Below are 26,393 nucleotides of genomic sequence, written 5' to 3'. Positions count from 1 at the left end.
TATCTTTATTTTTACCCCATCGACCTCTACCAACCCCCACACCACCCATCTTTATACCCCAATCGACCATGCTACCCACCCCCAAACCACCCATCTTTTATACCCCAGTCGACCTCTACCGCGACCCCCCACACCGACGACCATCTTTATGTTCCCCATTTAGACCTCCTACCCCACCTCCCACAACACACCACCACTTCTTTTATACCCATCGACTCTTCTACACAACCCCCTCAAACCACCCAATCTTTACCATACCCCATCGACCTCTACCCACCCCCCACACCACCATCTTTATACCCCTCGACCGCTCTACCCACGCCCCAAACCACCCATCTTTATTACGCCCATTCGACTCTGACCCACCCCAAACCACCCAATCTTTATACCCCAGGGTCGACCTCTACCCACCCCCCAAACACATCTTTTATACCCAGTTCGACCTCTACCACCCCCTAAACCACCCTCTTTTACACCCATCGACCTTTACCCATCCTCACAAACCCTAACCCATCTTTTATTTCCCTCATCGGTACCTCTACCCACACCCCAAACCACCCATCTTTATTTCCCATCGAACCTCTCCACCCCCCAAACCACCCATCTTTATTCCATTCGACCTCTACCCACCCCCCAAACCACCCATCTTTATACCTCCATCGACCGCTACCCCACCCTCCCCCAAATTTTCAGTGGTTGTCATTTACACCTGGTAAGATGTCATGGTGAAATCTATGCTCCTCTTCCCTCAGCGACCACAAGGACAGCCAGTTTCAGAGGAAGCGTTCTGACCCCTGTAGTCCTAGCTCAGCAGGCTGCCCATCTCAAACAATTACAGCTGGTCTGCTTGGCCCACCTGGGAGAACTCACTTGCTGGGAACCACAGGCACATAATTTGATACCTAGCTGATCCAGATGGAAGCTCTGGCTCAAGTATAGAGAGGCGGACGAGGGTAGGGAAAGGAGGGTCAAGAGTAAGGTGACGGAAAGAAAGGGGACACACAACACACACCACACACTACCTCCAGATTCCTGTGCTCATATAAGAACACCATTAGGTAACCTTGCTCTAAATGAGTATCGCTCCGTAGCACTTCACATCTGGATAGCCTGGAAAAACATTGAAAGGCTGGTATGCTCACCATCTAACACCATTCCCTACCCTCAAACCCCTGGACCCCACTCCAATTCACAGGTACTGCGGGCCACAAACACACCCTCCGCAAGTGATGCGTCAATCTCTATTTGCACTCCACATTTGCCTTTCCCACCTTGCGACAAAACAAGAGGATACAGCTCTAGTTGAGAAATGACTTTGTTCACCTTTGACTACCTGTCTTCAATGTTTCAACGAACACCTAAGTGCCCTCAAAGCCTCACTACGCTAAGGACCCTGGGACTAAACACTTCCTCGCAATGGTCCTTACTTCCTGATAGGCACCCCAGTGTGAGGGAGTAGCAACACATCCGCCGGATCCTCAACACAGAGGCCCCACCACCCCATCTGTAAGTTTGCGGAAACTAAACATACTCGGGTCTAGGCCTGTATCACTCAACGACGATGAGACTCCGTGCTACAGGTGAGAAGAGGTCGCTGACTCTCATCTGGTCTCTGTCGGCGCCCAGAACAACAATTCCTGGTCCCTTAAACGTAGAAACTTAGGCAGACAAAGGCGCTGATTGTGAGTCTAAAGCAATATGGAGTCAACGAGGCCACGCTCCCAATTCACTCGATCAACGCGCGCTCGCTAGTGGAGCGGGTCAAGAGCGTTCAAGTTCTTTTGGAAGTCTTCCACTGGCTAAACGCTTCAACCTCCCCCTGCAGTGGCAAACCTTTCAACCTCCCCTGCCACGTATCACTAAGGGACTTTACTATCATGGCTCCACACCACCCACACATACAGTGTCAACCGATGGGCCCGACAATGCCTCTTACCCCTACAGGAGAATGAAAAGATTTGGCCTCGATGGTCCTCCAAATAGTTCACAGCATGCACCAATCCCTGCAGAGCATTCCTCTGACCTGGCTGGCATCACCCGCCTTGGCCCTATGGACCTGCCTCGGCATTTCCAGACCGCAACGGCGCTACATGAGAGGTACGCTCGCATACGGCCACCAGTATCATCCCACTGTGCTCCACCTCTTCCTATTCAATCCAGGACCTCTTATACCAGCGGGTCGTTCAGAGAGGCCCTAAAAGTTGTCAAAGACTCCAGCCACACTCTAGTCATTAGACTGTTCTCTCTGGCTACCCACTATGGACCAAGCCGTACCCGGATCCAATACACGAACCCTAAACAATCTTCGACCCCCCCAAAGCCATATGACCTTGCCTAAATTTGGGTACTGAACTACAGATATAGAACGCACATCAATGCCAACCAATTTTCAAAGATTTTTATCTCAGTTTACAGATTCATATAAGGACAAATCCATGTGTCCCATTGACACTTTAGAATCACTAGGCCCTAATCTAATGGATGTCATTCATTGACTGGGTAAATACAGATATACCACTTCCGTTAGGTCACCATGACCTTCTACAATGAAAGCTAGGATCCCCAGTAAAGACCAGTCCTATCTTGGTGTTGACCACCATATACCTCTCATGCAGCGTTGAGACATCCTCTCCATTCACATAGAGTAATCCAGGCGCTCAATTGATCCTGTGGTAATGTCCCCTGTCCTCGCTCTTCAATCGGTTGTGCGAATTGAGCTTGGGATATTGGCTAGGAACATTGGCACTTGCTGTCGTCATCCGTCGATCCCAGAGTCATCTCCCAACCATGCTGTAGCTGAGGGCGTAGACACTCCTTGCACCTGGAGAGCTACATGAGGCCATGGACAGTACTGGCGCACGTCTCCAGCCTTTGCCAGGAGTTGATGGTTCCAGATTCCTTGTGACCTCATGGCTGCTGTGCGAGGCAGACCCTCCCCTGCAGTGCTACCTATGTGAACTCGGCAAACACACGATCTACGTCGCGGCCTCCGGGGATGTCTAGCTCAACGGGAGGTCTCACCACCCCACACTGTCCGACTTTTCATGGGCATTCTCCTGATATTATCCACAAACAGCCTCTTCGCACCACTCCAGTAAACCGCTCGCCCCATACCGAGCGCAATCGCTGTTTTGAGGACGGTGAGACCAGTTGGCTACTAAGCTTCACTTAATTCACTCTCACACCCTGATTTTTGATTTTCTGACTGATTAACCCCTGGTGACTCAGAAAGGTGAGTACGCATTAAATACTCAGTTCTTAGCAGTCGCCTCCTTATAAACAACCCTGTCTCGCTCCCCCTCTTGTTGACAAGAAATCGCGCCCTGTCACTCCGTTTCCATCTTGACTTTACCCACCTCGCCGAGTTCGGGTCCTCTATATAGCCTTAATCAAAACCCAACCGCCTCGTCTTCTCCCCTGGGCGTTGTTTACTACAAATCACCCCACGTGTTCTGCCTCTACCTATCCGTTACACACCCCGTTGCCTCGTCTCTTAATTAAAGTCGCCCGTCTTTAGTACTCTTGTTTAACTATACCACCCCGTCTGTTTCTCCTTATCCTTAGACCAAAGCCCCGTGTCTGTCGTGTTCCATTAAAACCCCCGTCTGTCTCTTATACTTAAAAACCCCCCGTCGCTGTGTCTCTGGTTTATAAACCCCTGTCTGTTCTCTTGGTTAAAACCCCCCGTCTGTCTCTTGTTAAAACCCCCGTCTTGTCTCTTGTTAAAACCCCCGTCTGCTTTCTTTGGTTAAACCCCCGTCTTGTCTCTTTGTTAAAAAGACCCCGTCTGTCTCTTGGTATAAAGCCACGTCTTGTCTCTTGCGTATAAAGCCCGTTCTTGTTCTCTTTGGTAAAAGCCCCACGTCTTGTCTCTTGGTAAAAGCCACGTGCTTGTCTCTTTGTAAAAGCCACGTGCTTGTCTCTTGTAAAAGCCCCGTCTGTTTTCTCTTGTAAAAAGCCCCGTCTTGTCTCTTTGGTAAAAGCCCCGTCTTTGTCTCTTATGTTTCCTTTATCTACCCTCTCTCGTTCCTCCCTTTTCTCTCTTGTTTCCTGCAGACGCCTGTTAACCCAGCTGGAGGCAGTGAGGACCAGTAGGGGCAGTACAGAGGGAGGAGGCCCCAGCAGCTAAAGGTCCTGATGGTGTTGGTGTTGTATGAGCTACACAGGCCGGCCAAGCAGGAGAAGTTCACAGACGCTGCCAATGGTATGAGCCCAGGGCAATGGGACTTGTGTGGTTAGGGGTCTCCAACAGCACAGTTTGTGTGTGTGTCTGGCAACAACGTGTGTCTGAATTTGCACATACAATATTGAGTCAGTCCTTGTGTCAATTCTCGTGTCACTTGTTTACCCAGTTTCATTCATTCACGCCTAAAACCTCTCCATCGTTTGTCTCTGTGTTAGATGGCAGAGTTGGAGAAGCGCCTTGCAGAGCTGGAGACTGCTGTGGGTTCTGGATCAGACAAACCGGGACCTCTGAGTGCTGGGGGTGCAGGGAGGCAGTCTCATGGTGAGTTTTCTTCTCCATTGGTTTCATGTTCAGTGTGGTAAAAAAAAAACGGTGATACTTTTATTTTTTTTATTGTGCTAACTGAGACTCAATCAATCCAATTTGTTTCATTAAACATTTTTGTTTTTGTCATTATCCACAATGTCAGAAAGTACAGTTAACCCTGCCCTGATCATCAATTCACTGTCTAGAAAGTATCAGTAACCCTGCCCTGATCATCAATCACCTGTCAGAAAGTTACTCAGTAACCCTGCCCTGATCATCAATCACTGTCAGAAAGTACAGTAACCCTGCCTCTGATCATCAATCACTTGTCAGAAAGTACAGTAACCCTGCCCTGATTCATCATATCACTGTCAGAAAGTACAGTAACCCTGCCTTGATCATCAATCACTCGTCGAAAGTACGTAACCCTGCCCTGATCATCAATCACTGTCAGAAAGTACAGTTAACCCTGCCCTGATCATCAAATCACTGTCAGAAAGTACAGTAACCCTGCCCTGGATTCATCAATCACTGTCAGAATAGTACAGTAACCCTGCCCTGATCATCAATCACTGTTAGCCCTGTGACTGAGCTCTCTCTTCTCTCTGTCCTCCAGGATCACCATGGAGCTGCTGCAGGCGAGGGTCCAGTGCTCTGGACTCAGCCATCTCTGGACCAGGTTGGAAGCCAGGCTGCAGGTAAGTTATTGAGGGATCAGCAGAATCATAACGGATCAGGGGGAGGGAATGCAAAAGTCTTAGAAGCAATCCAATGTTCCACTACTCTGCAAGAGAACACTTGTCTATTTCACTTTCTATATTATCTACTTCACTTGCTTTGGCAATGTTAACATGTGTTTCCCATGCTCAGTAAAGTGCCTTTAAATTGTATTGAATTGAAACCCTAAGGACAGATGGGCTGGTATTTTTTGTTGCTTGTTATACTGCAAAAAGTGGAACACGCGTTATCGTGTGTACGTTTGTGTTTTTTTCTCGGTGTTAGAGCGTCCTTGGAAGATGAATGAGATTGCCAAGCAGAAGGCAACCATTGAAGATGCTGGCACACGAATATTAGTCCAGTTTTTATGTTGATGTTTAGAAGTTATGTAAGATTTTATATGACATCTTATTTCACACAGTAATTAGGTTTTATCCCTATGGCCCAGGAGTTTCCCTAACCACCAGGAGAACCATTGGCCAACACTAGTCGTCTCCCTGTATATGTAACCTGGACAATCTACCACCAACCAATAGTCGTCTCCTGTAGATGTAACCTGGACAATCTACCACCAACACTAGTCGTCTCCTGTAGATGTAACCTGGACAATCCTACCACCAACACTAGTCATCTCCTGTAGATGTAACCTGGACATCACCACAACACTAGTCGTCTCCTGTAATTGTAACCTGGACAATCTACCACCAACACTAGTCTCTCCTGTAGATTTAACCTGGACAATCTACCACCAACACTAGTCGTCTCCTGTAGATGTAACCTGGACCATCTACCACCAACACTAGTCGTCTCCTGTAGATAACCTGGACAATCTACCACCAACACTAAGTCATCTCCTGTAGATGTAACCTGGACAATCTACCACCAAACACTAGTCGTCTCCTGTATAGTAACCTGTGACAATCTACCACCACCAACACTTAGTCGTCTCCTGTAGATGTAACCTGGACAATCTACCACCAAACACTAGTCTGTCTCCTGTAGATGTTAACCTGGACAATCTACACCAACACTAGTCGTCTCCTGTAGATGTAACCTGTACAATCTACCAACACTAGTCATTGTAGAATGTAACCTGGACAATCTACCAGCCACAAAACACTAGTCATCTCCTGTAGATGTAACCTGGACAATCTACCACCAACACTAGTCGTCTCCTGTATGATGACCTGACAATCTACCAACACTAGTCTCTCTCTGTAGGAATGTAACCTGGACAATTACCAACACTATCTCTCATCTGTAATGTAACCTGGACAAATCTCACACACCAACACTAGTCGTCTCCTGTAGATGTCCTGGACAATACTCCACCAAACACTAGTCGTCTCCTGTAGATGTAATAACCTGACAACTTACCACCCATACCACTAGTCATCTCCTGTAGATGTAACCTGACCAATCTACCACCAACACTAGTCGTCTCTGTAGATAAATGTACCTGGACAATCTACCACCAACACTAGTCATCTCCTGTAGATGTAACCTGGACAATCTACCACCAACACTAGTCGTCCTGTAGATGTAAACCTGGACAATCTACCACCAAACACTAGTCGTCTCCTGTAGATGTAACCTGACAATCCTCCACCAACACTAGTCGTCTCCTGTAGATGTAACCTGGACAAATCCTCCACCAACATCTAGTCGTCTCCTTGTAGATTAACCTGACAACCTCCACCAACACTATTCTCTCCTGTAGATGTAACCTGGACATCTACCACCACACTAGTCGTCTCCTGTAGATGTAACCTGGACAATCTACCACCAACACTAGTCGTCTCCTGTAGATGAACCTGACAATCTACCACCAACACTAGTCATCTCCTGTAGATGTAACCTGGACAATCTACCAAACACTAGTCATCTGTAGATGTAACCTGGACATATCTACCACCAACACTAGTCATCTCCTGTAGATTTAAACCGTGACAATCCAATACACTAGTCGTCTCCTGTAGATGTAACCTGACAATCCTCCACCAACCTTCAGAATTACTCAGACTGCATTTTTCAGCATCTCATTCCTCGAATTTCTGCCGTCTTGTTTACCCCCAACTTTATCATTATTGGTGTGTGTTATTTTCAGCCACAAACGTGTTCCGTGTTGTCTGTCTGTCTCAGGGTGTTCAGCTGTACGACGTGGTGTGCAGAAAGTGGTGATGCCATGGCAACCTCTTCTTGCCCCAGGTGGTGCAGAGGCTCATGGCTGTCAAGGATTGCTGATGAACAAGGTAGTCACCTGTCAATCACCAGACCTGGCTCAGAAACATAGTTAACCTGTCAATCACCTGGCTTTCAGACCTGGCTCAGAAACATACGTTAAAATTAGAAAGAAAGAAAAATACGCACATTTAACTGCAGTGTGCAGATATATAAAACAAATTTAAAAGGAACAAGTAATGTCCACAACTCTGATATGCTTTGAAAGTTGGTTGTCTGATTTTTCTCTCTCTCTCTGTAGCCATGTGGTGGTTCTGACTCTGTCTCTCTGTCTCTTCTCTGTGTCTCTGTGTGTCTCTGTGTGTATGTAGCCAATGCAGTTTGTCAGCTGCGACCCACCTGGACACCACCCAGCAGATGATCAAACAACTCTCTGTAAGGACAACGTGGACACTTGGGCTCTCACAGGTAGTACACACGGACACGCTTCTCACAGGTAGTACACACGGACACGTCTCACAGGTAGTAGACCACTACGGACACGACGTCTCACAGGTAGTAGACACACGGACACTGCTCTCACAGTAGTACAACACGGACATCTCCACAGGTATTACACACGGACACGTCTCACAGGTAGTAGACACACGGACACGTCTCACACAAGGTAGTTTAGACACACGGACACGTCGCACAGGTAGTAGACACACGGACACGTCTCACAGGTAGTGACTCACACGGAAGCACACCACAAGGACACGGAACTCTCACACTGCTCTCCAAGGTAGTAGACACCTGACACGCTCTCACACTGCTCTCACAGGTAGTACACACGGACACGTCTCACAGGTTAGTAAGACACACGGACACGTCTCACAGGTAGTAGACACGGACACGTCTCACACTGCTCTCCACAGGTAGTTAGACATCACGGACACGTCTCACACTGCTCTCACAGGTAGTAGACACACTGAGTCACGTCTCACACTGCTCTCACAGGTAGTAGACACACGGACACGTCTCACACTGCTCTCACAGGTAGTAGACACATGGACACGTCTCACACTGCTCTCACAGGTAGTAGACACACTGACACGTCTCACACTTGCTCTCACAGGTAGTAGACACAACGGACACGTCTCACACTGCTCTCACAGGTAGTAGACACACTGACACGTCTCACACTGCTCTCACAGGGTAGTAGACACACCTGACACGTTCTCACACTGCTCTCACAGGTAGTAGACACACTGACACGTCTCACACTGCTCTCACAGGTTAGTAGACACACGGACACGTCTCACACTGCTCTCACAGGGTAGTAGAGACACACTGACACGTCTCACACTGCTTTCACTGTAGGTAGACACACTTGACACGTCTTCACAACTGCTCTCACAGGTAGTAGACACACTGACACGTCTCCACTGCTTCTCACAGGAGTAGACACACTGACAGACACGTCTCACACTGCTCTCACAGGTAGTAGACACACTGACACGTCTCACACTGCTCTCACAGGTAAAGTAGGTTGGACTGCTGCTGGACTGATATGTCACTTTTTAAAGTACCTTAGTAAAAATACTTTTAAGTAGTTTTTTGGGGTATCTGTACGTGACTATTTATATTTTGGACTACTTTTACTCTGCATATTTTCCTAAAGAAAAGCATGTACTTTTTATTCCCATTTTCTCTTGACACAAAAAAGTACTCGTTACATTTTGAAAGCTTAGCAGAACAGGAAAATGGTCCAATTCACACACTTATCAAGAGAACATCCCTGGTCATCTACTGCCTTTGATCTGACAGACTCACTAAACACAAATGCTTTGTTTTGTAAATGATGTCTGAGTGTGCCCCTGGCTACCTGTAAGTAAAATCCGACTAAAATTGTGCCCTTTGGTTTGCTTAATATAAGAAATTTGACATTTTATAAATGTTTCACTTATACTGAACAAAAATAGAAATGAAACATGCAACAATTTCCTTGATTTTACCGAGTTACAGTTCATATGAAATCAGTCGATTGAAATAAATTCATTAGGCCCTAATCTATGGATTTCGCATGACTGAGAATACAGACTTGCATCTGTTGGTCACAGATACCTTAAAAAAAAAAAAATACTTGAGTCATTTTCTATTTAGGTATCTTTATTTTTACTCAAGTATGATAATTGGGTACTTTATCCACCATGATAGTTCAGAACACTAACAATATGGAAGAAAATGAAACGTATTCTACAGGAAACAATATCACTCCCTTAAAACACACCCCTATGAAACAATCCTTTGAATAGCTTTTCACAATTCACCGATTTTAATTTGGTCCACATGGAAAACTAACAGCAGAGAGAACCAGAAATGACTTGGTAATAGTAAAGATATGTATTTCCATGACAGAATTTAAAAGCAATTGTTGCCTGACCAATGTAGATATGTTCAAATGCATGGAACTGAAAAGTTTTATATCAAGAAATTGATTTGAATTCTTCTGGATATCAGAGCAATCTTTGAGTCAGAAAAGGATGTTCCTATGATAGGTAAGATACATACAAAACCTTGCAGAGAGCCTATCCACCTGACAATCTCTTAGAAAAAGACCAAGACTAAAAAAAGAACTGATGTTGGCACAAGATGGAGGGGAAAGTTGGAAAATAACTAACGCAATTACAGTTAACGAAATTAGTATAAACAAAATTTTGTTGAATTTATTACACATGACAACATTGGACATTCTCAGCACAATGGCAGTCATGACTTAGGTTTTACACTTAACAATGACTCTATAGAATTTCCAGAAGGAATGGATTATTGAGTCCAAAAGTGATGGGTGGATTTAGAAGTTACAATTTAAATGTACTTCCCTCTCCCTTCTTATTTTCTCCCTCTCCCAGGTTCAGACAACCATGAAGGAGAATCTCTTGTCTGTAGAGGAGAACTTTGCAGCTCTGGACCAGAGAATGAAGACTCTCAACAAATAAATCTTGTTTCTTTAAAAAAAAAAATGTCTGTCAGGACAGTTGGACAAGTTGAGGGAGTGGAGGGTCTTCTCTATCTCTTCTTCCACCTCAGTCTTCTTTTTTTTCCGCAAAGTGGATTGTTTGATTTGAAAGTATAAAAAAGAAAAAAACATGACAAAAAAAGCTTACTACTCAAAAATAGGCACATTTTTCTTGATTTTTTTCCCTCCCCTTCTTCCACATCTCTCTCACATTTGAAGTTTTTCATTTGGTATGCAATGCATTACACCCACTATATATATATATATATATATATATATATATATATATATATATATATATATATATATATATATATATATATATATAGTCCCGGAGGGATGCTTGTAAATATGCCTGTGTACCTTAAATGTTTCATGCTCAGTTGCTTGTAACTTATTATCATTGTGACTGAGACTAAAATACCACACACTACTTTTAAATCTACTGCGTTGTTTGTCATTGCCTACGATGGACTGTACTGTACCTGACTCTGTTGTTGAGATATCATCTAAATAAACAACATGCTTAAACTACACTCTTCTACAGAGAGTGAGAACTTGTGAAACATGTATGTTATAAAACAATTGAATCTCTCACATAAAATCAACTCCCTTTTAATAAAAACTACAGTTCAATATTACAATTATTCTCTGCCAAAGTGTCAATATGATACTAAAAGTTCTTCAAGGGAAAGATAGTTTACAGAATTTGTTTCAATCTAAAGTGAACACAAATACATTTATACAAAGTCAAGATTAAAAATAGCATTGTTAAGTTTATTATTATTTACATACTAATATGTGACTAAAAAGCCTGTTGTATGCTCCCCAGTCGAAACAGTTCTGGTGTTGGGCAGTTTTTTTTCTTCCGGCTGTTCGCTATAAGAATCATTTTTATTTATTTTATTTAACCAGGTAGGCTAGTTGAGAACAAGTTCTCATTTGCAACTGCGACCTGGCCAAGATAAAGCACAGCAGTTCGACACACAACACAGAGTTACACATGGAGTAAAACAAACATACAGTCAATAAAACAGTAGAAAAATAAGTCTATATACAATGTGAGCAAATGAGGTGAGATAAGGGAGGTAAAGGCAACAAAAAATATATAAGAATCATAATCATTATAATAAGAACCATTTTAATAAGAATCATAATCATTATAATAAGACTCATTTCTTGAGGCAAATCGAAGTTCTGTAGCCGAAGTCTACGCCCCTTCATCGGTGATTGGTCAATAGTACTACTAGTAGGACTGGGAACATGAAGCCGTGTCATTTGAGACGACTAGTTTTAATACAAAATGTTCGTGACTCAATGGGGTAAAACAACCGTTATATTGCCGCTTTTTGTTCTAGTTTTTCAAACTAAAGTTTTTAGGGAGTATGAGAGCTTCGCCTAGCCGAGTTCTGTTAGCCGGAAAACGATGCAGACACCGTAAAAGACTGACTGTAAAACATGACATGATTCAGACTTGATTCCAATGCTACACAATTGTTGATTTCTTCACAATTCCCTCATATCAACGCAACACAGACTAAATCAAACATTCACAGGAGTGCCAAATATAGAAGGTAAAAATGCCCCCTTTCCCATAAACTATCATGGACAGACTACGTAAATCTGTCCACCAATCACGCAGGATTTTGGTTCTGGGTTAACCGAGATAACCTTTACCCCCTAATCCAGGGTCACATATTTTTGCATCCCCTAAAAAATGTAGGCTACGATTAGAGATCGGGTAAACTGATCCTAGATCTGTGGTTACAGACAGGAAACTTGTTACTCGAGTGCTCTAGTCATGATTACTCATGTTTGTAATGGTGCTACATGGCCAGTAGAGGGAAGCATAGACCTTTATAAAAAGCTTAGCATGAGTTCATTGGGTTCATACGGTAGTGTACAGGTTTTCAACACTCACTCCATCGTTGCCAACTGCTCCCAGATACAGTGCAATTGAACTTTGAACCTTTTTGGATCTGTTAGCCACCATTGAAGTATATTTACTAAAACCCTGATGTAGAATAGGTATACGGCTAATGATAGTGTTGTGAGTGGTGGTAGTGCTGGTGTTTGAAGCAGCCAGGTTGATCAGTTGATATAGCATAGTTTCTATCTGATCGGCTGTGGGAAAATGAAAACTATCAGTAAAATCTCTTCTTGCCCCTCGTCGACCTCTGGCTGACCTCATCACTGTAGGGCTTTTTACCGTGACATTCTCGGCAGTGCTCGTTACCTCTTCCTTCCTTCCTCCGCGCGTGGCAGGTTCCCTCTCCTTCTCAGGATTCTTGTAGTCTGCGTGGGTATTCCCCGCCATCTCCCTTCTAAACTAGGCCCCGCTTAAATGTCGGTAATGTCACGTACACCGCCGATGTGATCTGTCTTTTTTAATCACAGACGGAGCATCTTCCCAAACGTTGTTCCCAACTCTGCCTGTGGGTTTGTTTCGGGACTTTTCTTTCAGGCATGCGCAGTCGCTGAGAGGCGAACTTTTGGAAATTCCATAACAACAATGCACCCGAAGAGTCGCTCGTCCGTTCTGTGAGCTGTTCTATGGACCTGTGCTGCCCCCTCCTCTAGCTTTATTATAGACTATAATAAACCAAGAATTCGTAAGCAGTCAAACTGAGCAGTCCTACAGTAAACAGTCAGTATACATAGAATAGATACATATAATAGAATATAACTTTACTGCCCATTATTTTTGTTCTGTGAGAGAATGGGCAGGAGGGGCAACAGTGGTTATGAAAAGCAAAACACTAAGTTTACGCCACAATATTATTCCATTGACCCAGCGTTGGCCGGGGTAGGCCGTCCTCGTAAATAAGAATTTGTTATTAACTGACTTGCCTCGTTAAATATATATATATATTTTTTAATCTGATGTACGAGTATGGACATTTTTCTTAGGCATCACCATACAAGAATAAACTCTCATTTAACAAGAGTATAAATCAATAGGCTATATGCCTAATCAGATAAAGTTCATATGCGATTACAGTGAGCAAAGAGAGTCAGGTTGAGATAAGTGCTTTTGTAAAACTCACGACAGCATCGATACAACCGTTTAATTATACTTGTTACCTACCTAATACTGAAGTACAATAGACTGAGAGACAGTACCAGGTCTAGTTCATGTACATATTCTTTATCCCTTTACACTTGTGTGTATAAGGTAGTAGTTGTGGAATTGTTAGGTTAGATTACTTGTTGGTTATTACTGCATTGTTGGAACTAGAAGCATAAGCATTTCGCTACACTTAGCATTTCGCTAACCATGTGTATGTGACAAATACAATTTGATTTGAGTCCCAAAACAATCAAGGTACAAAACACAATATGAATATTCATCTGTCATATCAACAGTCTTTCTGGATACTTTATAAAAACAACAATACATGAATTCCAATCCAGATAATCACATGCTCGTATTCAGCACACAACTGTACAGTTTCTCAGGACAGTTTTATTTTATGGAAAGTCGAAGTAGGAAGGACCTGTGATCCTGATTTCCTTTACTTTGATGCAACTCCTCCTGGAAGTAAACCCACAGAAATCAACACGCTATAGCCTACAGAATACTACATATTCAAACCGAACATTAAGTGTACAGTGCATTCGGAAAGTATTCAGACCCCTTGACATTTTCCACATTTTGTTATGTTACAGCCTTATTCTAAAATTGATTAAATTGTTTTTTTCCCCCTCATCAATCTACACACAATAACCCATAATGATAAAGCAAAAACAGTATTTTAGAAACGTTTGCAAATGTATAAAAAAAAAAAAAAATGAAATATCACATTTCCATAAGTATCCAGACCCTTTATTCAGTACTGTGTTGAAGAACCTTTGGCAACGATTACAGCCTCAAGTCTTTTTGGGTATGACGCTACAAGCTTGGCACACCTGTATTGGGGAGTTTCTCCCATTCTTCTCTGCAGATCCTCTCAAGCGCTGTCAGATTGGATGGGGAGTGTTGCTGCACAGCTATTTTCAGGTCTCTCCAGAGATGTTTGATTGGGTTCAAGTCCGGGCTCTGGCTGGGCCACTCAAGGACATTCAGAGACTTGTCCTGAAGCCACTCCTGCGTTGTCTTGGCTGTGTGCTTAGGGTTGTTGTCATGTTGGAAGGTGAACCTTCGCCCCAGTCTGAGGTCCTGAGTGCTCTGGAGAAGGTTTTCATCAAGGATCTATCTGTACTTTGCTCCATTCATCTTTGCCTCGATGCTGACTAGTCTCCCAGTCCCTGCCGCTGAAAAACATTCCCACAGCATGATGCTGTCACCACCATGCCTCACCGTAGGGATGGTGCCAGGTTTCCTCCAGATGTGACGCTTGGCATTCAGGACAAAGAGTTCAATCTCATGGTCAGGTGTCTTTTGGCAAACTCCAAGTGGGCTGTCATGTGCATTTTACTGAAGATTGGTTTCCGTCTGGCCAGTCTACCATAAAGGCCTGATTGGTGGAGTGCTGCAGAGATGGTTGTCCTCCTGGAAGGTTCTCCCATCTCCACAGAGGACCTCTGCTCTGTCTTAGTGACCATCGGGTTCTTGTTCACCTCCCTGACCAAGGCACTTCTCCCCAGATTGCTCAGTCTGGCTGGGCGGCCAGCTCTAGGAAGAGTCTTGGTGGAAGCCACTGTGTTTTTGGGGACCTTCAATGCTGCAGAAATGTTTTGGTACCCTTCTCCAGATTTGTCCCTCGACACAATCCTGTCTCAGAGCTCTACGGACAATTCCTTCGATTCCATGGCTTGGTTTTTGCTCTGACATGCACTGTCAACTGTGTGACCTTTAACGTCTCCCGTGTGGCAGCGGTCTAAGGCTCCCGTGTGGCAGCGGTCTAAGGCTCCCTGTGAGCCGCTAGCTCCGAGTGGCGCCGTCTAAGGCTCCGGGGGCGCAGCGGTCTACACGGCTCCCGGGTGTGCGCATGGCGGTCTAGGCTCCCGGGTGGCAGCGGTCTAAGGCTCCAGGTGGCGCAGCGGTCTAAGGCTCCGGGTGTCGCAGCGGTCTAGGCTCCGGTGGCAGCGGTCTAAGGCTCCCGGGTGCGCGAGCGGTCTAAGGCTCCGTGTGGCAGCGGTCTAGGCTCCGGGTGCGCAGCGGTCTAAGGCTCCCGTGTGGCAGCGGTTCACGGTCCGTTGGCATCTAGGCTCCGGGTGGGCAGCGGTCTAAGGTCCCGGTGGCGCAGCGGTCTAAGGCTCCCGTGTGGAGCGGTCTAAGGCTCCCGGGTGGCGCAGCACGTCTAAGGCTCCGGTGGCAGCGGTCTAAGGTCCGTGTGGCAGCGGTCTAAGGCTCCCGGGTGGCGCAGCGGTCTAGGCTCCGTGTGGCAGCGGTCTAAGGCTCCCGGTGTGGCAGCGGTCTAAGGCTCGGTGGCAGCGGTCTAAGGCTTCCGTGTGGAGCGTCTAAGGCTCCGGTGGCAGCGGTCTAAGGCTCCGGGTGGCGCAGCGGTCTAAGGTCCCGTGTGGCAGCGGTTCTAAGGCTCCCGGGTGTCGCAGCGGTCTAAGGTCCGGTGGCACGTTAGTCGGTGGCGCAGCGGTCTAAGGCTCCCGTGGCAGCGGTCTAGGCTCCGGTGGCAGCGGTCTAAGGCTCCCGGGTGGGCAGCGGTCTAAGGCTCCGGGGTGGCAGCGGTCTAAGGCTCCCGGTGTGGCGCAGCGGTCTAAGCTCCCGGGTGGCGCAGCGGTCTAAGGCTCCCGGGTGGCGCAGCGGTCTAAGGTCCCGGGTGGGCGCGGTATAAGGCTCGGGTGGCAGGGTCTAAGGCTCCCGGGTGGAGCACGCGGGTCTAAGGCTCCCGGGTGCGCAGCGGTCTAAGGCTCCCGGTGGCGCAGCGTCTAAGGCTCCCGGGTGGCAGCGGTTTAAGGCTTCCCGGTGGCGCAGCGGTCTAAGGCTCCCGGGTGGCAGCGGTCTTAAGGCTCCCGGGTGGCGCAGCGGTCTAAGGCTCCCGGGTGGCGCAGCGGTTTAGGCTCGGTCACGTCAAGGCTCCGTGTGGCAGCGGTCTAAGGTCCCGGTGTGGCGCGAAGTCCCGGGTCTAAGGCTCCCGTTGTGGCAAGCGAGTCTAAGGCTCCCGTGTGGCAGCGGTCTAAGGCTCCCGGTGTGGCAGCGGTCTAGGCTCCGTGTGGCGCAGCGGTTCTAAGGCTCTCGGCGTGGCGCAGCCGTTAAGGCTCCCGGGTGGCGCAGCGGTCTAAGGCTCGGGTGGCGCAGCGGTCTAGGCTCCGGGTGGCGCACGGTCTAAGGCTTCCTGGGTGGGCGCAGCGGTCCTAAGGCTCCCGGGTGGCGCAGGGTCTAAGTCCGGTGGCGCAGCGGTCTAAGGCTCGGTGGCGCAGCGGTCTAAGGCTCCCGGGTGGCGCAGCGGTCTAAGGCTCCCGTGTGGCAGCGGTCTAAGGCTCCCGTGTGGCAGCGGTCTAAGGCACAGCATCTCAGTGCAAGAGGCGTCACTGTAGTCCCTGGTTCGAATCCAGGCTGTATCACATCCGGCCGTGATTGGGAGTCCCATAGGGCGGCACACAATTGGCCCAGCGTCGCCCGTCATTGTAAATAAGAATTTGTTCATCACTGACTTGCCAGGTTAAATAAAATAATAAATAATACATCTCAGTGCTAGAGGTGTCACTACAGACCCCGGTAGACATGTGTGCCTTTCCAAATCAGGTCCAATCAATTTAATTTACCACAGGTAGATCCAATCAAGTTGTAGAAACATCAAGGATGATCAATGGTAACAGGATGCACCTGAGCTTAATTTCGAGTCTCATAACAAAGGGTCTGAATACTTATGTAAATAAGGTATTTCTGTTTTTTATTTTTAATACATTTGCAAACATTTCTAAAAACCTGTTTTCATTTTGTCATTATGGGGTATTGTGTTTAGATTGATGAGGGGGACATTTAAAAAAAAAAATCAATTTTAGAATAAGGCTGTAACTTAACAAAATGTGGAAAAAGGGGTGGAGTCTGAATACTTTCCGAATGCACTGTATAGTTTTGGTCTATGTCTTTCATATACCTGTTTTACAGTTCAATTGTGTAGTTTATTGATTTCTCTATAGGCTACAACCTTATGTTACTCTTGTGAATAACATTTCCTTTTTTTTGTTTGTCCCTGAGCATTATTATTATTAGTAGCTACTGCATTAGTATTTAGTTATTAGGCCTATGATTAAGATAATTAGTATTTCTATTATTATCGAACTAAGAAATTAGATAGGCTTATGGAATAATATTGTGGTGTAAACTTGTGTTTTGCTTTTCATAAAAACACTGTTGCTCATCCCATCACACACTATTATAACAAAAAACCCAGCCAGTGCCAACACCGTGGCCCGGTGTCCTCTAAGTATCCCACTAACGAATACTATATACACACGCGACACGACCGGACTCAATAAATAGACAAAGTATTTCGCTCACCTACTCAGCAACAGACCCTCAAGTCGTGACGTGGAAAACCGAGGCTCATCGAGCGTTTTAACCCTGGTCCCGGAGACCGGAGCTTTCTATTCGCTACTCACGCACACGCGACGCGTCTCATATCGGCGCTGTTGCTGGGCTGGTAAACTGCGGGTGTTGTTGCACGGTGCATTTAAACACTTGTCTGTCTGTCGGAGTTAAGGAATTAACCGTTAAGTGTCAAAGGATGAAATAACTTGGAAGTTAAAGACTTTATTATAAAGACAATGAGCATGTTGGTTTTAAAGGGTTAACCTGAATTATTTATGTTTTAATATCAGTTTTCATCAACACTAGCAGCTTGTTCACGATCATCATCGCGCAAGGCACAGATCGAGAGGAGTTTAGGAACTCGCGATCAAGAAGTGTGGGATGTTGTTTTGATAGCCAGCGCCCGTCACTCCACACAGAGACAAGAGGGCAATATAAAAAAGAAGCGAAATGTCTGTAATGAAATAATATCCAAATAACACGGCATTCTTTTATAATAAACACATCCAATAAAATAAAATAAATCCATCCCTATATGGATGTTAGGCTACATATGGCAATAAATAGGTTACATTTCATTATGTTTCCTTTTGATTCAAGATGGGGACGCTACCTATGGCGATACATAGGTTATATTGCATTGTTTCCTTTGAGAGAAAAACATACGTTTTAAGTTGAATTTGTTGCAGCAGACCATACTACTCTTGAGAAATAATATTATACACACACACAGAGCAGGACGGAGTCGGACTTTAAAGCATTTCATTACTCTCACAAACTTGAATAGTGTACAGTGTGGCCCTCACGCGCATAAAGAAAACGGTCCCCAGACATAGAGATAAATACCGGAGAATAATAGAAGCAAGCCTATATAAAAAACGTAAAATAAAAACCGATCTATTATTTGATACAAAACGAGCCAATATTCCAAGCAGAGTTGCTTTCTTTATTCCTTTCACAATATCCTATAACTGAACATAAATTATACATAGCCTATATTGTCGCCTAATATTTGTGAGAAAAACTTTCCTTAGACATTCTAAAATATTCTTGCATAAGTGTATTTTTTTTATATTTTTGTTAGAGCCAGAGACTGTTTAATAAAACATGTTCTTGTTCTCTCTGTTTTATTTCCGACTAGAAATGGGTTGCCAAGCATTGCATCATTCCTTTCATGTGACTCCCTTACGCCCCAAATTCGTCCTGGCTGCATTACATCTTCGCGTCACACAAACTACCCAGAGTGGAGACAACCCAGGACTCTTTAGAGCCCGCCTTTACTGTAGAATACAATTACCAATTGGATGTCGTCAAGCAAAATAATTTAGCGCGTAGATTACTATTGTACCATCTGGTTGTCAGTCATTTCATCATCAGCTAATGGGCTTCGGTTAAGTAAAAACAAAAAAAACTTCCCGTCGAGTTCGGTTGGCGTCACCATATATAAAGATCACCGGGAGTTCCCGAAAAAATCACATTCAGTATCCTAAGCCGAACAATGGTTAACATGAGCTATCACCAATCTCAACTAAAATATATACACAGTCCGAATCCAAGACAGGCGAGAAAGCGAAATAATAAAAGAAAAAGGGTAAGTGAATTTTATTCTGTATAGTTTTTAAAAAGTTGTTGATTGTCTTTTAGGGACTTCTATAAGGAGTTCTCATTTTAATTTGGCAGCTGATCGTCTCTCTGGTTTCCCCTTTTGGAAAAGAATGTGAATGTTGTTTGGCAACTTTCCCCATGTCTGTTTTAGGACAGCAGTTGCTGTGTGCAATTATAATTGACATTTGTTATATTTTTATCCAAGATTGAGGGGTACATTTATCTGTATATTTGACTTTGACCCCCAAGTGGCGTTCTCTCTGCCACGAGCCCTCTCGCTCTCATAAGTTTGACATAACAGAGACAGCTGAGCTGTCAAACGTTTACGTAACGTTTTACAAAGTTTTGTTTCGGTTTTATAAACTTATTATTTACTGTTATCAACGTTCAAGCTTTTGTTTGATCAATCTATAAGATGTCATTGATCCAGACATTATAATTTGTTTTGTTAATAGCCTATTAAATAACAAAAATAAACACTTATTTGTCTTGACAGAATAAGATCGCATGGCTATTTGGAGTGGACTTTTCATTAGAACAGTATAGAACGCTTTTCATTGTCTCATCCCGGTGTTTGTACCAGTGGAGGTGTCCGTTTTCACGCAGGCTTTTGTTTCGCCCCGTCCTGTACTCTGATTCCATGACGTAATGCCTTGGCTTGGAGAACGAGCGCAGCCTTCCACACCACATCCGAGAAACACATTTAGCCTGCAGTTGCATAAATATCACCTTTCTGAAAATGTATTCTTCAAAGAATACACGATAGAAATATATAGATACTCTTCATAAAAGTATTTGCCAAGAATTGGGCTGCATTTATGGATTAATGTCTACTTGTCTATGTCATGCAAGCTGTGTTGTGGTCACAGGTTATTTCCCGTCCACCAAGTGTTTTTTTATTAAAGTACCTTTAACTATTTAATGTCAACGATAAAACTCTATTTTTAGAAGAAAAAAAAGATATGTTGCATGTTGGGAAGATTGCATGTCGAAATCTATTTTTTCTTTTTCATGAGCTTGTGTAAATCGAAATCAAGGATGTTTTGATCGAAATAGAATTCATTTTGGACTGTGGCAGGAGGAGCCCTCGAGGCCCTACGGAGTGACCGTTTTTTTTGATGATTTTCCAAACATATATATATTGTTTTTACCAGAACATGTGAAGCCATTGTCAAGTTATTGTATTCATTTAATCCACATAAAATCCGTTTTATAGGCCTGCATTCAACCATTTTTAACAGTGCATTGTCAGGTTGTTTATCAAGTTGAGTGCCTCAGCTATATTTTCAGTAGACATCTGTCTGCTGTTATAAAATATACATCTATGTTCCTTTAAGCACATTCTAACATCTCGACACACTGTATTGAAAAATCGTTGTATTAATTAATTCCATATATTCTTTCTAGACTTGTTGTTGGGACAAATTATCGCCAACGACCAACTGCCAGACTTGATCATAAGAGACTTTCAGAAGGTGAATTGCGTTTCCTCATTCCTTCTGTTCATTTCACTGAGTGTTGGATGACAAGTTAACCTCATTATACTTATATCAATGCATTTCTTTTCAAGATTTTAACTTGATGTTTGAAATTAAGTCATCACTACAAGCTCATGTTTTTGACAATAGAATTCTATATAAAAGACATTGGTTTGTGCAGTAGACCCATTTGTCCACTAAGTGCCACTATTTGACCATTTAGTGAAAAAGTGTCCTTTTTCAAACAATATAGAAATTACAATACCGGTACTTTGTTCAATTGCTTATTTTCCTTCAACTCTTGATAATTCTTAACATGTACTAACTTAGCTGTGCAATAGAACAGTCTCTCTTACATAAAGCTTTCTCCTGAGTAATTTGTATATCGATCCCGATGCCTAGCGTACTGTAGAGAAACCACATAACCGTTCATGTAGAAGATATATTAAATAATTATTTCATCATTCTAAAAACGGAACCCTCCTGTCCGGACATTATTCCAAAACCGTCTCCTCTCCATCTCCAGTCCTGGTCCAGTGTGTTCCAGCGTGTGGAAGACTATCGGTGTCGACTGAGTGACGGAGCGAAAGATGACTGCCGAGTGGCTTCACCTGCCCCCTCCGTACCCCCCAGGTGTGGGACCGCTGTGTGGTGCAGAGTCTTACCCCGGTGTGGGGCCGCTGTGTGGTGCAGAGTCGTACCCCCCCGGTGTGGGGCCGCTGTGTGGTGCAGAGTTGGAGGCGTGGTATGAGGACCTGCAGGATATACTGGGATCAGATGGGGGCGGGGCCAAACTGGCGCGTGCCCCTCCCTGCTCTGAGGTCAGTTGAGATTTTAAAAATAGTTTTGATCAATATGGATTGATCTATCAGCGATGATTGATTGATTGATGATCGTCGATGTGTTTTGGCTTTTGAATCAGTTGTTGGTTTGTTCATCTTCTCTGTTTCATGATGCAACTCTTTCCACAGTGCTGATGTAAGAAGCTCGTTCCACATAACCATTCCCTAACGTACACACTTTCCTCTTCTCTGTCCTTTCGCCTCTTCTCTGTCCTTTCGCCTCTTCTCTGTCCTTTCGCCTCTTCTCTGTCCTTTCGCCTCTTCACCCTCTCTCGTTCTCTTCTCTTCTCCCTCTCTCGTTCTCTTCTCTTCTCCCTCTCTCTCCCTCTTCTCTTCTCTCTCCCTCTTCTCTTCTCCCTCTCTCTCCCTCTTCTCTTCACCCTCTCTCCCTCTTCTCTTCTCTCTCCCTCTTCTCTTCCCTCTCTCCCCTCTTCTCTTCTCCTCTCCTCTCCTCTTCTCTTCACCCCTCTCTCTCTCTCTCTTCTCCCCCCCTTCTCTCTCCTCTTCTCTTCTCTCTCTCTCGTCTCTTCTCTCTCTCTCCTCTTCTCTTCTCTCCCTCTCTCGCTCTTCTCTTCTCTCTCCCTCTTCTCTTCTCTCTCCCCTCTTCTCTTCTCCCTCTTCTTCCTCTCTCTCTTCTTCTCCTCTCTCTCTCCTCTCTCTCCTCTTCTCCTCCTCCTCTTCTCTTCTCTCTCCCTCTTCTCTTCTCCCTCTCATCGTTCCTTCTCTTCACTCCTCTCTCTTCTCCTCTCTCTCTCCTCTTCTCTCTCCTCTCTCGTTCTCTTCTCTTCTCTCTCCTCTTCTCTTCTCTCCCTCTCTCTCCCTCTTCTCTCTCTCTCCCTCTTTCTCTTCTCCCTCTCTCGCTCTCTCTTCTCTTCCCACCTCTCTCTCTCCCTCTTCTCTTCTCTCTCCCTCTCTCGTTCTCTTCTCTTCTCCCTCTCTCTTCTTCTCATTCTCTTCTCCCTCTCTTCTTCTCATTCTCTTCTCCCTCTCTCATTCTCTTCTCTTTCTTCCCTTTTATTTTCTTCAGAAGGAGCCGGAGTTCCTAGATGTTCTGGAGAGCTGTTCCCTGACATGGCTGACAGACGGGGTGGGAGTGGGTGTCGGGGGGGAGGCGTGGGACGGAGGTGAGGGGGTCCAGAGGGTCACGATCCCGGAGGAGCCTCCTACCCATCCACCCCACCACATCTCCTCCAACACCTCCCGTCCGAGTCCAGCTGAGGAAAGGGCAGAGAGGCAGGGGGACAGAGAGGGAGGGAGGGATGGAGAAAGAGGTGGCTCTGGAGGAGGGGACCTGTTGCCCCCAGAGTTCTTTGAGTTGCTGAACGAGGGAGGGGTGGGCATGGTGGAGAAAGGAGGAGGGGTCATGGTGGAGACAGGAGGGGTCATGGTGGAGACAGGAGGGGTGGGCATGGTGGAGACAGGAGGGGTAGGCATGGTGGAGACAGGAGGGGTGGGCATGGTGGAGACAGGAGGGATCATGGTGGAGACAGGAGGGATCATGGTGAGCGGTAGCTACCACCATCATCAGCTTCATCATCACTCCGACAATCTCCAACAACCTGAGTCTCCCTCCGCCAGCGAGGAGGAAAACACCTGCGTCCCAGACTCTCCCTCCTGCTCTTCCTCTGCCTCTCCGTCCACCTCTCTCAACTGCTCTCCTCCTTCCTCTCCTACTAGCACCTCGTTCTCCTCGTCTCGGCAGGACAAACGCAAGAGGGGCAACTCTCTGTCCTTCCCTTCCTCCGGCTCACACTCATCCTCCTCTTCCTCTTCTGCGAAGAAGAGCAGGAGAGAGAGGGATCAGGAGAACGAGAGGAAGGTGCAGGAGCTGACAGATCAGAACGAGAGGTTGAAAGCAGAGATAGACAGACTGGGAGAGGAGGTGCAGAGGACACGCCGAGCCCTGATAGAGAGACTAGTTAACACCAGGAAGTGAGGGAGGAAGGAAGACAGAAAATGAGCATTTGGAATAGCAAGTTGGCGGTGAAGAGTTTAACGCGGTGGTTTAACTTTGAAATGCATTTTAAGACAGCGTTAAAGAGAGAAACCAAAAGATACCTATATGTTTTAAGAAGAAAGTTAAATTATAATTTTCTGAAAAACTGTATGAGAAAGTAAGAAGGAAAAGATAGATATAAAGAAAGAGCGAGCGATGGAAGAGCAAGTCAAAGGAAAACCACGGAGAGGAAGAACTGTGGCAGACGTAGTGACAGATGGACATACAGGGTGTAAAGTAACGGAGGAAAAGGTTCAGAAGGTGGATGGGTCATGCTCTCTGTTGAGAGGTTACAGTGTACTGTATCTACATGTAGGGCCGGGTGTCAGGAAGAATCTTTCAAATAGATGGGTTAACTAACGTAGAATGATTGGGTCGTTTAGATTATTCAGTCATGTGTAGCGTTCAGTATGAAGTACGGATGGGTTAGATTCAATTAACCCGATTGGGGCCTTTGATTCCAAAATTAAGGAATTGATTCGGAAGCATCTACCTATGAAGATTGTGAACAAACACCTATCCCAAGCGTTGCATGGGTCACGTTCATTAAGCATCAAATGGAAAGAGTGGGACTACATGGACAAAAAAAAAACATATGTTTAGTTCTGTTGCAAAACATTTTAAAACGTTTTCTGTTGCGTGCCCTAATGAATGCGGTTCTGATTGGGCGTTTTGCTCGTTAAGCCTAGTGAAGTGATTTGTATGAAGTAGGGGTTAGTAAAAATTCTGATTTGTTTTGGGGGTGTCGGCATTGATTCCAAAATTACGGCTAATTGAAAAAACAATTCAAGTGATTTTTTCCCCATTGCTAAGAGTTATTGATTGGGGGTTTGGTAGGAATTTTTATTGATCGGACTCAGAAACCATCAACAAAGCGATTCTGACAAACTTGTKTTGGACTCATTCCTAGTATGAAGGTGGTGAGGACTAAAACAAGGAGAGTGCATTTCATTGTCACGGCATCCTTTATCTAGCCTGGTTAAACCTGACTGAATGCTAAGCCTACCTTTGTTTCACTGGGAAGCAACCATGAAACGTAGCTAAAATTGTTTGAATACCAGGCTATCCCTTATCCGCCAACCTCAAATCTAAGATTAATCCTAAAGACTGCAGAGGCCATCAGAGATAATATTTCTTGTCCAGTTTGTGGAGTAATATAGAGCTCAGGAAAGTTTGTCAGTCAGTAACTCAGTACTTATATAAGCCGCTACGGCTTTACTGTGCGTGGATAGTTTTACACCGAGAACGTGGATAGTTTTACACCGAGAACGTGGATAGTTTTACACCGAGAACGTGGATAGTTTTACACCGAGAACGTGGATAGTTTTACACCTAGANACCGAGAACGTGGATAGTTTTACACCGAGAACGTGGATAGTTTTACACCTAGAACGTGGATAGTTTTACACCTAGAACGTGGATAGTTTTACACCTAGAACGTGGATAGTTTTACACCTAGAAAGCTAATCTTTTTCTATCAAATTGACTGAATTTAGTGGTAGTAATATTTACAATGTAGAGCTCTACCCTGATTCACATATATATATATATTTTATATACTCCTGTATTATACCGACACAGTTCTACTGAAATAAAACCTTTACTGTACCCATATTGATTCACCATTTTACTGTAAACGATGTATCGGTTAGCGGTTGAATTAGAGGAACACTAATAGTGCTTGTCTTTTATTTCTGTTAAATTACAAGGAAACATTGTATTTACTTTGCTGTTGTATGTTTAGAGTTGCAAATAAAATCCTTTAAAACCATTTTAGTGTCTCGGAATGTCTATTTGATTGAAATGTAAAGTGAGATGCATATAAGGTCCAAACAAATGCTTTAATCTTTGAAAGTGACAAATTAAGAAAATAATAATAATAATTCCAGCCTCTGTTTCTGAATTCATTTATCACAGTATTTGCAGATTATTTATTTTTTTAGCAAATGTTGTATTTATTTGATTGAATAAATGGGAATATGTAAAAACATGACTTTTTGAAATGTTTTATATAACAATATTATAATATTATTACGCAGACATCGTTCTACACACACTGACCTGAACTAATTGCTGCATAGTGACAGTAGAACCGTAGCCTGGTGGAACCAGCCGGGTCACCGGGTCACCATTTTATTTCTCTTCATGATACCGTGCAGTAAAAATAACGGGGAATCCACCTAACCATCAGCCTACTAGAACCTGCTACTTTGAGTAAAGAGATGTAGAAAAAGTCTGACTGAATATTTGGTAGCAGTTTTCAATTCCCCCCTCTTCGATTACTGATCTTACCTACTACTCTGTCCCCATAAGCAACGCCACATTGTCTTCCATCCTGTCACAGATCTTACTCTCATATTTGTTATTATTATTCAAATCTTGCCTCTACTTCTCTCATATTTGTCCAGCCTCTGTCGGTCTTCTCTCTCTTTCTAATCACTTCTTCTTGCCTTTTGTCACCACTGGTTCTGGGTGCTTTCCCTCAGCCAGGGATAGCTGTTTCTTCAGTTCCAGGAGTTTGGTGACCTCTGCTCCAATCACAGCTTTCTCTGCCTTCTGGCCCTTCAGGGTCCGGACCTTTTCCCCCTGGCAGAGAGCAGACAACAGGTTAGACAGACATCATTACCAACTAGTCAGTTAATTAAT

General features: G+C 44.7%; 2 protein-coding genes and 2 long non-coding RNA genes across 8 annotated transcripts in view; 3 read left to right on the top strand and 1 right to left on the bottom strand.

Annotated features, from left to right (window-relative positions):
- Window positions 1–10,927, top strand: part of LOC112072893 (dynactin subunit 2) — a 33,467-nt gene extending 22,540 nt beyond the window's left edge. The window contains exons 9-14 of the mRNA XM_070439959.1: window positions 1,826–2,097; window positions 4,057–4,081; window positions 4,402–4,544; window positions 5,109–5,190; window positions 7,859–7,975; window positions 10,285–10,927. Coding sequence (XP_070296060.1) covers window positions 1,826–2,097; window positions 4,057–4,081; window positions 4,402–4,544; window positions 5,109–5,190; window positions 7,859–7,975; window positions 10,285–10,371 — 726 coding nt within the window. The 3' untranslated portion in view covers window positions 10,372–10,927. The remainder of the gene's footprint in view (window positions 1–1,825; window positions 2,098–4,056; window positions 4,082–4,401; window positions 4,545–5,108; window positions 5,191–7,858; window positions 7,976–10,284) is intronic.
- Window positions 5,493–7,858, top strand: LOC139024958 (uncharacterized). Its single transcript, XR_011476355.1, has 3 exons — window positions 5,493–5,565; window positions 7,352–7,461; window positions 7,762–7,858. It is a non-coding gene; the product is annotated as an uncharacterized lncRNA (long non-coding RNA).
- An 8,332-nt stretch (window positions 10,928–19,259) lies between the features above and the next one.
- LOC112072892 (putative mediator of RNA polymerase II transcription subunit 17) lies at window positions 19,260–25,518 on the top strand. Of its 5 annotated transcripts, none has more exons than XM_070439964.1 (4): window positions 19,260–19,417; window positions 20,839–20,906; window positions 21,436–21,730; window positions 22,782–25,518. In XM_070439964.1, the coding sequence occupies exons 3-4, from the start codon at window positions 21,500–21,502 to the stop codon at window positions 23,685–23,687; spliced, it is 1,137 nt and encodes a 378-aa protein (XP_070296065.1). In that variant the 5' UTR covers window positions 19,260–19,417; window positions 20,839–20,906; window positions 21,436–21,499; the 3' UTR covers window positions 23,688–25,518. The 5 variants fall into 5 exon arrangements, with proteins under 5 accessions (XP_070296065.1, XP_070296061.1, XP_070296062.1 ...); XM_070439960.1 differs by having other exon boundaries at window positions 19,261–19,417; window positions 22,779–25,518; XM_070439961.1 differs by having other exon boundaries at window positions 19,261–19,417; window positions 20,839–21,730; window positions 22,779–25,518.
- Window positions 20,600–22,785, bottom strand: LOC139024957 (uncharacterized). Its single transcript, XR_011476354.1, has 2 exons — window positions 22,631–22,785; window positions 20,600–22,033 (listed from the first exon to the last, which is right to left on the bottom strand). It is a non-coding gene; the product is annotated as an uncharacterized lncRNA (long non-coding RNA).
- Window positions 25,519–26,393: the final 875 nt, after the last annotated feature.

The sequence above is a fragment of the Salvelinus sp. IW2-2015 genome, unplaced genomic scaffold, assembly GCF_002910315.2.
Source record: "Salvelinus sp. IW2-2015 unplaced genomic scaffold, ASM291031v2 Un_scaffold2072, whole genome shotgun sequence".
NCBI classification, from domain to species: domain Eukaryota; kingdom Metazoa; phylum Chordata; class Actinopteri; order Salmoniformes; family Salmonidae; genus Salvelinus; species Salvelinus sp. IW2-2015.
This window is presented reverse-complemented; position numbering and strand designations above follow the sequence as displayed.